General features: G+C 38.2%; 1 protein-coding gene across 1 annotated transcript in view; it reads right to left on the minus strand.

Moving 5' to 3' along the window:
* Window positions 1–780: 780 nt before the first annotated feature.
* Window positions 781–13,730, minus strand: part of LOC122719313 (RNA-binding protein MEX3B-like) — a 114,249-nt gene continuing 101,299 nt past the window's right edge. Inside the window, exon 2 of the mRNA XM_043945023.1 lies at window positions 781–901. Within this exon, the coding sequence (XP_043800958.1) occupies window positions 891–901 (11 nt within the window). The 3' untranslated portion in view covers window positions 781–890. The remainder of the gene's footprint in view (window positions 902–13,730) is intronic.

The following is a 13,730-nucleotide window of genomic DNA, read 5'->3' on the forward strand; positions in this document are numbered from 1 at the left end:
GTACGGTGAACCCGCGTGGTCGTGTACCGCGCATCGGTCGAACTTCTCGTGAGGGGGATGGGTGGCGGCCACGTTTTTCCGCCTAAGCGAGGCTACGACGCGTCAACAACAAGGGGGCGCGCAGGATTTTCGAGGCGATAACGCCGATGAAAAATGTATCGCGGCAAGATGAAAATGCATCGTAACGGTTGAAAACGGTTTTTCCTCATTCATTGTTCCGCGATGTCGTGCAACAAGGTTTTTGCGAACGACAGGATCTCGTTTACCATGGAGAAAGCTCGTCTCTCTCGCAGTGGACGAGGAAGGAAGGCGGGGGGAGGGGGATGACGCGGAGGGGGTGAAATAGCAGTGGCAAATATTTAAATGCGCCATATATGGATATATGGGACGTCTCGAATAGTTTTACATTTTATCACATAGAATCCGTCTTGGACCTTTGGATCTTTTGGCGCTAAAAGAAATTTTATTGTTTCGAAGTACGACTTCTCGTGCTTCACTTTTCTTTTCATCTTTTGTTCCCTGTCTTTTTTCCCCTTTTCTTTGCTCTTCTTTTCTTTTCTTTTCTTCCGTTTGTTATTTAAATGAAGTATATGTTTCTTCTGTTTTCATGGCATTGCAAGGGGAGAGAAATGGGTTGACCGCGTACGTATGGATACTTTTAAAGAATATTTCACTAGAAGGGAATTGACTAGGGAAAAGAAGTAATTTGGAAGAAGTACGGTGTCTACGTGTTTTTGTTACTTTATTTGCAAAACGCGTGCAGAAAAACTGTATAACTTTGACAATCAAGTAGAGTCGTTGTTTCCTTGGAGGACCTTGAATTGTTTGAAGGTTGTTACTACGTAGAGGATTCTTCTTTTTCTTCTTCCTCTTCTTCTTCTTCCTCATTTTTACAGCAAGTCTGCAATTTTAATAGTAAGAAAATAATAATGACTGTCAAGTACTCTAATTAGTTTGGAAAATAAAAAATAAGATATCTATGTAGTTTATAATGAGTAAATGAAATATTAGAAGTTGTGTGTAATGTATAATTTATTTAATTTTTTGTTTTGCATAATAATTAGTTTTTTAAATATTATGTCGGAATCAACATAAAAGGATATACATTTCCGTATCTTCGTGTAACCATCTCCATATAAATTTCCATATATTATTCCATTTCCATAAACAAATTCTCTTAGGATAATTAAGAGAATAAGCACTCGTTTTCATAAAAATCAGATTTAAATGCTCGAGATTATATCTGAAAAAAAATTTTTAAATTAAATATCGTATAATTCGAAATAATTTGATCATCGACGCGACTCGCCAATTTTTTTAGCTGACAGAAATTAGCTTGATCACTATTGAGTGACCTATAACTCATTATATCAGTCGTTTCGATGAAAAGAAAGAAGACGAATACGCCCATTAGAATGCATTCTGAAAATCAAATTAAAATTTCAGCTTCGCGTTGCAACTTCTTCGAAAATTTTCGTCGTCGAAAAGAAAAGAAAAAAGAAGGAAGGTCTCGTTCGTTGATTTTTCGAAGCCACGGGACGCGAATCAAATTCGAATTTCACGCGTTTCATCACGCGTAACATTTCTTAACAACGTTGCAACGTTCGTGCGTGAAAATGGCGTCGATTTATTTATATATTTATTTATATATACGTTCCCCTTCCCCATTCACTAAAATCCATATCTTCGATCTATAAAAACTTTAAAAAATCCTATTTCGAAGCAAGCAACATTCATAAACATCGATCTAACAACAACTTGCACAACAACCCTCGATACAAAAATGATCACCTTCCTTCCAATCACGCCTTGTCTCACCCCCGAAACGACCCCCTTTCCTTTTCGCGCATCCCCTTCCCCGATTCCCTCTAAACACGTGCCTCGAGCTGTCCATCGAGCAAATTCGGGCGCGCGTGCTGCGCTCCCGACTCGTACGGCCGAAAGAAATTTCGCGTGCGTGATCAGAGTTGGCTGGGGGACGATGGCTGGGCCACCAGACATCAGCCAGGTGGCGGCCGAATTACAAGGTTTGCGCAAACGTGGCTTAAACGCCACGTCTCTCGAGTGTGTACAGCGTGTACATCCCCACGTGAACCGGCCACGTTGGCAGGTTAACAGAACTACCAGCAACAACAACAATAACAACAACAAGAAACGGGGGGGGGAAGGAGGGGGAGCATGCTCGAGGAGGAAACGGGGCGAGGAGTCGAATCGTGGAGTCCCAGGTGGGAGGCAGCTGCCAGGCGGCCGCAACACCTGCTCCTCCTCGTTCCTTTTTGGACGGTCGAGGACCCGTTTCGAGGATCGAAAAGGGATTCGCCTATCCACTCCTTCCCCTCCTCCTCTTTTTTCCTTTCCTTCGTCTGGATCATCCTCTCTCTCTCTCTCTCTCGTTAGAAGGAGGGCGCACCTTTCTGCATGCGGGTGCTGCAACGGCAGGTGCTGCATTTTTCTTCTTGCGCCACCCCTCTCTCTCTCTTTCTTTCTTATTACTGTTATTATACAGTGTAGCTTTTCTTCGACAGCACGAGGCACCACTGACGCGTGGTAATCTTCTATTCTTCCTCGTTTTCTTGAATACCAGAAACGGTGAATTCCCCTGGGCGAGGCCCGAAGGTCGAAATTTTTAAACCTTCCTCTCTTCCGGATCCAACCTTTTGTCTCCTCGTTTTAATATGATAATGAATTGGATTGGGATTCTACGTTCCACGTTGTTCGAACGATTATACGGATATATCGACGCGATGTAGAATTGGATCGAGATTGAGATAAAGTCGTGACGTGAAGTCTCGTTAGAGTAGATGTAGATGGAGGTGTTGGAGGTGTTCTTCGTTTAATTTTCTTGCTTCGAGCGGCGATGTTCTTAAGATACGTTGCGTCGTGAGGTTTTTTTCTTTCGACGATGGGAACAACGCGTTGGGCCCATGCTCATGCGGGTAGAAAGCAGGTGTCGCGTTAAATTCCCTCGCATCATTCTACGCGCCGCACGTCATTTTTACGCTTCTGCTTTTCATTATTCAACGACATTCTTGGGCATACATTTATCGACGCGTGCACACATTTCATTCTACCCATAAATGTTCAACAGCTAATGTTAGACACCTGTACGTTAACTGTACGTGAAAAATTCGTTTTTTTTTTACGGCTTAAGCAATTTTTATGTCAACGATATTATGTCCGCGACCTTGTAAACAAGTAAAAGTTTCAAAATCCATCCGAACAATTTTAACAAACGACGTTCATTCCCAAAAAGAAACTCTAGAGAAAAAAAATAGAACAATTCCGGAAACAAGGAACAAAACTATCAGATCGGATGAGAAAATCAGAAATGGTGGTTGCAAGAAAACGTGGAACGTTGGATTGGCTCGTGGCTCGACTCTCGACGTCGTCGAAAATAAAAAAAAAAAATACATCATGGGACAATTCAGCCGCCGTTTTCTTCTTCCCTGCCCGTCCGACCACCATGTCTCCCTCTTCCACCTCTCTCTCTTTCTCCCTCTTTCCTGTCCCCTTTCCTTTCTGTCTCCGTTGGCACCCTTCTTCTTGCCCCACCACAGCTCCCACGTACGAGCACCGTCTGTATAAACGAGCACGCGCCACCACCTGCTTCTTATTATCCCCACCCCTCGATCGGGTGCAACGGGTACCCCTGCTCTTTCCACAACCCTTCGTGCAGCCGACCGGCGTTATTTCACACGCCGTTTTCCCTCCGCTGTTTTCTTACGTGTCCCTTTCTCCAATGCGTTCAACATACATACATCTGCGCCTTTTTCCTTTTCTTTTTCCTTTTCTTTTTCTTTTCTTTTCTCTTCTCTCGCCCGTTGCTCTTCTCGACGACGAGGGTTGGACGAGGATATTTGGTGTGTACTTAGGTGCGATAAAAAGTAACGAACATGTATTTGTTTTAATTAGAATGGGAGAAAGAATTTAAAGAATAATTCAAAGAATTATAGATAACAATTGTTAGTATAAATGTAAAGATTTTTTTCAAATATTCATCGAATGTTTATTCTACGTGTATGATGTTATATATATATATATTTTTTATACTTTCGTGTATTTTTAAAGTATACATAGATATTATATTTATGTCTGGAAACTTATAAAAGTCGATGATGAGAAAGTTTATTTAAAAGTTAGGAATCAGTTGACGTAATGTTCTAAAAAAAAAATAATAATAAATAAATAAAGGTTATAATTTTTTTTTGGTATAGAAACAAACGTGTTATCTTAAAAATTCTTTTGAAAAATGTAGTCGTGATATTGTTGCTTTTGAATTATATAGTTACCGATATTAATATTAATACGCGAGTCGTTGGTGTGTTTAATTGCAAAAACACAACGCGATATTTTTGAAATTTAAAATAGAATCCTTCTTCCCGCGGAAGGCCACGAGTTTTATAAACTGTATCTAGGATTTCTTTAAAATTCATTTCGTAAACTTTATAAACTAAAGCTTTTATAAAAGTAGAATTCTTTAAAAGCCATTTCACAAGTAAGCTAAAAGTAGCTTCTTAACTCCGTGATATAATATTAACCTAGTAATGCGTTATTCAAATTCAGAAGAGGTAGATGAAGTAGATACCATGATTCATCATAAATCAAAAATCCATTATTTCTAACTTCTGTGATAAATATTCTAGTAAATTAAAAACTCATAATCCCTCTTTTACAAATTTATTAAACAAACAAATATTTGTTTAAATACATCTTTGAAAATTATCATCACTTTTTTTTTTTCAAATTCAAGTCCAATTTAAGTTTTCCATGTAATATAAAAATCTTCAATGGAATATCACACCCTCGATTTAACATTATAATTTTATTAATTATAAACCCTGCCTTTGTTTTAATCTATCCAGTAATAATTCTTTCTCATACGATTAACAAATTGTTTAATAGTTTAACGAGTCGTCTCTCGTCGATTATGGCGCAGAAAGCATTGCTGCAGGGGTGAAATAAAATCGTAGACCCGTGAATACCGCAGATGTACAAACATACTAATTGATATTCGTTTGTTAAATTTAAATTCACGCCTGCTCCATTTTCATTTTTCGTGCCACCTGTAAAATGCACACGATCTTTGCAAATATCCATAAAAATCATACTCTACGTAAATCCATCAACATCACATTTACCACGAATTGAAAATCTTTGACTGATTTTTATTTTTTTCATAATTATATATATATAGAATTATTACAAAAGAAAAGTATTTAAGTTACTTAAAATATTAAGTAATTCTAGAAAAAGTATGCTATAAAACAAGTACAATTACAGGGATGAAATTTGAATTGATACGCGGGCGTAGTTGTGAAGTTTATTTTCCATCCTTGCTGTTGGTAGTGACGGGGATGAGAGCCAGAGTACAGAGTAACTGACAGCAGTAATGACAACAGTAACCGATTTTCCATTACAAAAGCCGTCATTTTGACAGACTAGTCACCTGACACGCTCTCATCCCCATCAATTGCAATAGCATGGAACAAACTTCAGAACTACATCCACAGTTCATTTCTCGTCCCTTCTCTCTACTTTCACAAGTATCCTCGTTTTATATCGTTGAAAGTATATGACGTGTATATCCATGTGGCAAATCCTTGAATCTTTTATCTTTTCCTGATAACTGTACAGGATAAAATCTGTATCAAAATCATAATGATTTCCAAACTTCGTATCGATCTACTTTAACACGATCACCCTGCAATCATGATCTTTCTTCCAAGAAATGTAAAAGTACAATTTTCCAACTTGTAAATTTATATTCAAATTTTCTCTTTTTATCGATTGTATTTTTCGTCTTACAATACAATTTCTCATACAAATCAAAAAATGAAAAATAATATTCGTCTTCCATTTTTCCTACTGCTATTACATCCAACTTAAACTGTTAAACTCCATTTCGTTACAGAATTAATTATCCTCTTTTCACGTTTTCACTCTTATTTACATACCCTGGTAATTAATCACCCCTCCCACAGTCCGTATCCGAGCGTCCGACATTCCAACCCTTCGCCCATTCTTTCATCCACCACGAAGGTTAGCCAAACGTTCGCCATCTTTCGAGGCGAATCGCGCCACCCTCTTGGCGTTTCAAACTCTCTCTCTGCCCTCCCTTTCCTCAGAGGCGAGAGATCCAAGGGCAGAACGTTTCGAGGGAAAATTTCAAAGACGAAATGAAATTAATAATTTCTTTTATTTTTTTCCTGGAAAGGGGTTCGATCGTTCTCCATCCATCCAAAAAACCTTTCAGCTCTTGACACTGCGTTGCGTTGGGAAAAGGCCTTTGGCTTGGCCTTCCGCGTGGAAGCCTTGTGGAAGCTTGATTCGATAGATCCATGATTTTCAGCCGGCTTTTTATCTCGTGTCACAAAGGCTAAGGTGAGCTTTCAACGGGCCGTGCACTCGTGTAGAGGAAGAGTGTAATACCCGTGGGGAATAGGTTGTAATGTCTTGTGAAGAGTGGGGAAACGTTATATATAGAATGTGTATATATACAGGAGGTTACTAGGTTGAGAGAGTCGATTTCTGGAAATCGAAACGGATACAGAATTTTTCGTTTTGTTTGTTTTGGTTACAAGCGATTGAAGTTTGTGGATAAAGCGACAGGTAGAGATAGACGGTTCTTACTTAGTCGTATTTCGTCTAATGTAAACTTAAATCGCTTGTGATTTGTTTACATGAACCCTCGAATCAATTTTTTGGAAATATTCATCGTTTCTAAAGAGTCGATCCTCTAATCACAATTATCGCAATGATATTTTAATTAATTTAATGAAATAATAAAGCGGAATAAATAATGTATACAATTATTATAATTTTATTTGCGTAGTAATAGTTAATTTTTTCGAATTGCAATTAATTGTAAGCGATAAGATATACCGTTTAATTGTAACAGTTACATGCATAATATAATATCTCACCAATAGTTACATTCATTACTTTACGGCCTGTTATTTTTCCACCTCGCATGCAAAAGTTTCCATAAACGTTTTTCTCGATTATTTTTAACAAAAATTTAAACAATCGAATATTATTAAAGTATTCGCATCCCACGTATTGTTAAATTATAGAATTTATCGATCATTTATCAGCAAATTTCCGCGATTTTTCTGGTGTTCCTCCATCAAAAGACGGTATGGGTGAAGGAATCGCGCACGTTTCGCGGCTGATAGCGCGAAAAGGGGGTTGAACGATGGCAATTAATGTACGAGCAAATAGACAAAGGATGGGACACGTGGGCCTTGTATCTTCGAGATTCCTTCTCTCGAAATTATTGTACGTTTCCTCTCCTGGAAATTTAATCAAACCACGCTCTTCCTCCTTGACTTGTGAAATAGACCTGGCAGGCTATTAATATAAAAAATTGCTCGTCCTTTTCATTAGTGCGCCTCCTTTGTAAAAATAAAGTATTTTTGGTATTTCGATTAACCAAGAGAGAAAGAGAGGGGGATAGGGTTCCTGAAAGTTTGCTTCATCGAAATAATTGTCATTTGTCTCTGGAAATAACCCTGGAACTAATTACGACTTTCCAAACAATGTTTACTTCCCCTTCTAATTAACTAACCCATCCTCCATGGAACGAGATTGAAATTCCTGGCAAATAGGGTAAAAAATAAATTAAGAGAGGTTCTTGCAGGGCCGAATCATTGTTGTAATGCAAGAAAGAAGTTGGAATAGGTTGGAAATTATTATTGTACGGTCCAACTTTGATAACTTTGAAGGGCGGTCGCGCGGGAAATTTGAAAATTTTTTAACTCGATCTGGAAATACTTATTTATTTCTTCCTTAAAAAAAAGAGGAAAAAATGAGAAGAGAGATAAATTTTTCCCAAGATTGCTTAATTGAAATATAAAAATAAATAATTTGAAATTATCTGATCGAGAAACGAAAGATTCAAAAGGTAAAAGGATATAATGGATTAAAAAAATTCATCGTAGCTCGAGTTTATTGTTTTTCGTAGTTTTCACTTTGGCACTCTCGATTTACAACTCTTCCAACTTTCGCAATATTCCACTCTCAACGTTCAGACTTGGAGTGTATTCACCGTATATATTTTTATTAACGAAATTGAATTAGCTCGTTTAATAAGTTGTCCACGTTGCATAAGGAACTTTCAAATATTTAACCAAGTTTCATAATGCTTTCACGAGGGAATATTCGGCATTCCCTTCCAAATACAATAATCATAAGGAACGTGGCGAGCCTGTTTCGATATCGGTGAAACAATAAAATCCGTATCGATCGGTTTTCGAACCAATCGTTTTGCGATACAAAACACGAAGGAACGGATAAAAACAGTCGCGTGACTGTCGTGACGATTAATTTTTATCGTTAATCCAAACATCTATACGCTGTCCTTTCTTTAATCCATTTACCTGCTATTTACTACAAGTTCCACCATGGCAAAAAGCGATGAACCCAATCATGGTATTCCATTCCATCTTTCAATACATGTATACAGAACAGAAAATCGAAGATTATTAACGAAACTTATTAACAATAACATTCTTGTAGCACAACAATTTTATCTTACTCATTTTGAAAATAAAAATTCAAAAAACTTATTATTAATCAACACGAATTACAATTTACTTTATCTTAATTTTTTACTTTATTTTAATCGAATTCGAACACATCTTCAATACATTTCTACGAATCAAACAATTTCAACATACCTCGAGTCAAGCCCCCACTTTCTCATACGTATCCAATACAATTTCGACTCCTCTATTACATTTAAATTAACAAATCTATTCGCCTTGCTCGAGCCAGGCGAAATACCCATAAATACGCCATAAATCGTTGCAGGATTAATAAAGAAAAAAAGTTCGGGATCGGGGGACAAGTTGCCCGATTCTCGGTGCAAATTAATTTCGAAATCCCCCAAACCAAAGGATCGTTCGAGGAGTTCAAGAAGGATGGTAGATTACGCCCAGTGGGCACATACGTCCCATACTGTCGAACTATGGGGCAGGTGCATTAGCGTAAATCATCTCCTGGCTGAGAACTGGCCGTGGAAGGGAACCGCGAAAACAAAGCGCGAGGCGAGGCGAGGAGATGGTGGCTCTCTCGATGGTGGATCCGGCGTACGATCTCCGGGTTTTGACGGTGAACGCGATCGCGAGGGAAACGGCGATCGCACCTGAACCAAACAGTGGGGAGAGAGGGGGGAGAGGGAACGTGTTTATAGCACCTGTCGACTGCTTGTACGCAATGGCACGAGTATATTTCACGCTGACAGATGCGACGTTCGATTCATCGTAAATACGTTCCGCGCAACAACATCGAACAAGCATTCTCTCCTCGCTCGAGTACGAGTTTCACGGTTGCCGATGTTACGCGTCGATTTCACGGGAGGAAGGAGGAGGAGGAGGAGGAGGAGGAGGAGGAGGTTGGTTGGTGATTTCGTATACAACAATCTTGGCATTACATCGGTTGTAAATCGGTTCGTCGTAAATGTTGCATTAGGTTATATCGATGTTAATGCATCGGCCGGATTGAAAAATGTTTTCAAGGTTTTGTGCAGTGAGTGTAAACGCTATACGGGATATGTCGAAGATACGGGATCGTGGCGTATATCGTTGCTCTCGTTGCTTGACGCAATCATTTTGCTTCGAGAGTGTTCTTGATTGTGGTAAGATTTGTTGAATTAATGAAATTAATCGATCTATGATAAGGTAATTGTTAGGTTTGTTTTTTAATCTTCAGCCGTGATGAAAATGGTTATCGGTTAAGAAAATTATTTTATTAATCGAATCAATGTAAATTGTATGAGAATGAAATTCGGATAGGTTATCGAGAGAAATTTGAATAGGTATTTAGAAGGTAAATTATTTTGTGGAAATTTCGTGAGTTTGTTTTATTTGGTACGTGTTAGTATATATCGCGTCAATTGTTTGATAAATAAGGATGATCGAGAAGCGTTCTGTGTTAAGGGATTATTGAATGGAGAGGAGAAAGTTTTCACGAGTGGGAGCTTTCGAAATGCAGAAACGTTTCATTTTCCACTCAAAGTTCGAAAGTCAATTTGAAGTTAGGAACAGCGAACCTATGGCTTTGTTATTGGCGTGGCGGCGGAAGTAGCTTAAGAGTTGAACAAAGTAGCAGGGATCTTGTAGATCCCAATAAGTTACAAATTTACTGGTGTACGTGTGTCTGTGTATTTCCTTTTGAACAAACTCGAGTTAATTTTTCTTTTCCTTCGTTCTATTTGATCAAAAGATAAGCAATATATATTGGAAATACGAATATATACGAAGAATAACAAAATTCCAATCCCGTTATTTTATTATATAACGTAAATCAAATTGATCTCATTTTACGAAATATTTGCAAAGAATAATTGGCGACAATAAAACAGATTGATAAATAAAATTTAAACGAAAAATCTTCTCCTTTTGGATTCTTGAAAATGTTTCACGTGCCATCAAATTATATTCTCCTAATATATGAAATCGAAAATTTGGGTAAAAATTTCTGCGAATTCTTGGAATTCCTAAAAAAAAAATTTCACTTCTTCTCGACATATATGACACAAAACATGGAAAGATTGTTCCAAAAATTCTAAAATTCTGGTCGCTTGAATTTTTCTGCCATGCCACCTCTTCTCGGATCATATTTTCCTGATACCCGAAAAACCATTATTCAAAGCAAAGAATCCAACGCGTCCCGCCTCGGAGCAATCACTCTTCGACGGAAACTTCCCCATTTATAAGCCGAGCAAGCAGCGATTCCAACGTTTCTACACCGAGCAGGACAAAGATTTACTCGATCCCGATTGCTGATTTACTCGATCGTCTCTCCTCAAGCGGGCGTCGTTCAAGTTACTGCGCGGCATGGATCAGCGAGGCGCGAATCTTCGGTGTGCGCCGGTGTCGCGATCGAACGTTGGAACGAGCGTTGGTCGATATTGCACCTGGAACAGCGCGTCGACATCAGGGTGTCGTCGTACCTCGGTGTGATGCAGCCATAGGTACCCTTAAATGTAATGATTCAAATGGAAAAGGAGTTAATTTTCAATAGAAAAAAAATAATAAGGTAAAATAAAATCTTAAATCTTTTGGCTTCATGAATACAAATTAATTTGAATTTGATTATTAAAGATAAACAGAGTGAGATTATTAAGTGTTATTGGCCTAATGTATTTGCTTCTAGTAAGAGTTAATATTTTTTTGTATATTTTATTGTAATTAGTAGGGCAATTGGAAATAATCTCGCTGATAAAAAATATTCACTGCAATAATAAATAATTAAAAATTTCCAATTTTTTAATTATTGCTTACAAATGTATTTTCAAATTGTGAATGTAACATTTTCGATGAATGGGAGCGAGGTTTTCAGAACATTTAAAAGTCGCAATTTCCTAATTAGAAGGCGAGCGATTTTAACATTCATAAAAATACCTTTTTTCTTTTTTTTTTTTTTTTTTGCGTTTGTGCACTAACGTTGCCGATGGCTGCACAAGGAGAAAGAGGAGCATACCAGAAGCTGGAACAGGGATGCCAGCAAAGGAGGATGCAAAAGGGGATGCCGAGTGAATGCCTGGATACTGACACTGGGTGGCCACTCCGTTCCATCCACCAGCTTTTCTCTCTCTCCGTTCCCTGCCATCTCTCTTCCTCGCCTTCCTCGTCTCTCTTTCTCTCGCCTCCCGTCTCTCTCTCTCTCTCTCTCTCTCTCTCTCGCTCTGCATTCCAGTTTACGCGTATATATCTGTCTCCTTTGTTCCCGCTCGCAGACGTAATATCGACAACTGGTCCCGCGAGCGTTCATCTCGTACAATATCATTGTATCGCGCGAGATATTTGCGAGAGATCGTGCCGCCTACGAGTGTTACGCGTGTAACTCGCTATCAGGGAGAATCAGGCCGCCTATGAACCGAATAACTCCCGTTAATATTAGAACACGTTCGATCCCGTTAAGGGGATCGTGCGGGGCTGCTTTGCATGGCATAGGACGCGTGAAATCGTTTCGTGGGTGTTTCATTTGCCATTTTCGCGTTTCCCACGTTCAATCTTTTATTATTAACCTTTCGCTCAATTTCTGATATTAAACTTTTCAAAAACAGAGAGAGAGAGAGAGAGAGAGAGAGAGAGAAACATTCGAACGCGAAAACAAAAATTAAAACCTATACAATAAAGCCCCAATAAATAGGGGCGTCGTCTTCCCCCGTCGAAACCGCTAACTACGATAATTGAAAATCGATTTTATCGTGAACGCGTGCACAACAAACACACCTCCCTCGATGTTCATTAATCGATCGAAAGATGGAGGGAAAGAGGGAGGCGATCGATAAAGAGCGTGGATTAAATCGATCGATCGAATTTGATAGTGACGATTATTAATTATATCGTGTCCATGTGCACGAATATAATATGCTCCCGCCACTTAATAATAACGATCGACGACGATAATTCGATTGGCTCGCGGCCATTCGCCCCCGTAGTTCGTATTTCGAGACTTCTTCGCCAATTAATATCGCCGAGAATTAAAGTTAAAGCGGGGGAAGAGGACGAGCGGCGTGGCCAGTCGAAAAGATCAAACGTTGATCGAGGCAATCGGTCGTTTCACGAGTTTTCTCCGGTTAATTAACCGCACCGGATGTCGATCGCGCAACGCAGACGGCGTGCAACGGTGGTTTCGGTGGTGGGCGTTGAATCAGAGTCGCGATTACCTTTTTAATCTCCATCCGTAAGCGTACGCGCGCTTAATTAATCCCAAACACGCCTGAAACGCATCCTCGAGGGGGTTGAATTAATATACAGGGTTCTATTTTTAAACACGTTTGCAATATTTATGTTTGTGGATTTTTTTAAGTTTTCTTTTTTTTCTTCCTTTTTATTTGTTGAGGCGTTCGTTGATGGGGTGGTCGGATTCGATGCCAAATTTTTAAAGCGACGAATTATTTAAAGTGATCAATTGGACGAATGAAATGAAAGAATTGTTTAATTTCAACGGATGTTTAAATTATATGGTATTAAGTATATAAAGGGATAATTTTAATTTTTCGTAAATGAATCACTGGAAACTCATTATAGTGTAATTTAGAGTAAGGATAATGGATATTGGAATTATATTTTAATGAATAATTAAAATCAATTTAATATGTATCAAATAATTATATAAAATATGTATAATGGAATAACGTTCACGTTGATATCGTATCAATATAAAGTACCAATTATTTTTTTTTATATACAATCGTACATTATATTACAAATTTACTTTTAATAAATCATGTACTTAAAATTACCAACTATTACCAATGATTTATAGACGAAAGTTTACCTATGTATGTCTCGCTTTATTTCGCGGTAATAAAGATTTAATGGTAAAATGTTCAAACGTTTCCCAACTCGCAATTCGCGTATAATACACCGTAATTATATATAATTATTTACAATCGTGTCACGAGCAAAGTTGGAAATAAACTTACCATCTTAGATTTCCTTTTCTCTCACGTTGCGAATAATAATAATAATTATTCAGAAAAAAACCATATAAGTTTCTTCAATTCTTCCTTTAAACAAACCCATTCAATTTCATATTTTATAAACCAATATCATAATTAGCATTACAAATAAAGCTTCGTGAACAAATTTGTCAAATCAATCGCTCAACAAATCGACTCGTGCAAAGAAACGGGCGGTTTCTTACTTAAAACCGTATCACAAAAAAAAAGAAACTGTCGAAAATAACCCAGGGTGCAGGGCGGATAGCTCGTTGGC

The sequence above is a fragment of the Apis laboriosa genome, unplaced genomic scaffold, assembly GCF_014066325.1.
Source record: "Apis laboriosa isolate Shangri-la unplaced genomic scaffold, ASM1406632v1 scaffold74_cov149, whole genome shotgun sequence".
NCBI classification, from domain to species: domain Eukaryota; kingdom Metazoa; phylum Arthropoda; class Insecta; order Hymenoptera; family Apidae; genus Apis; species Apis laboriosa.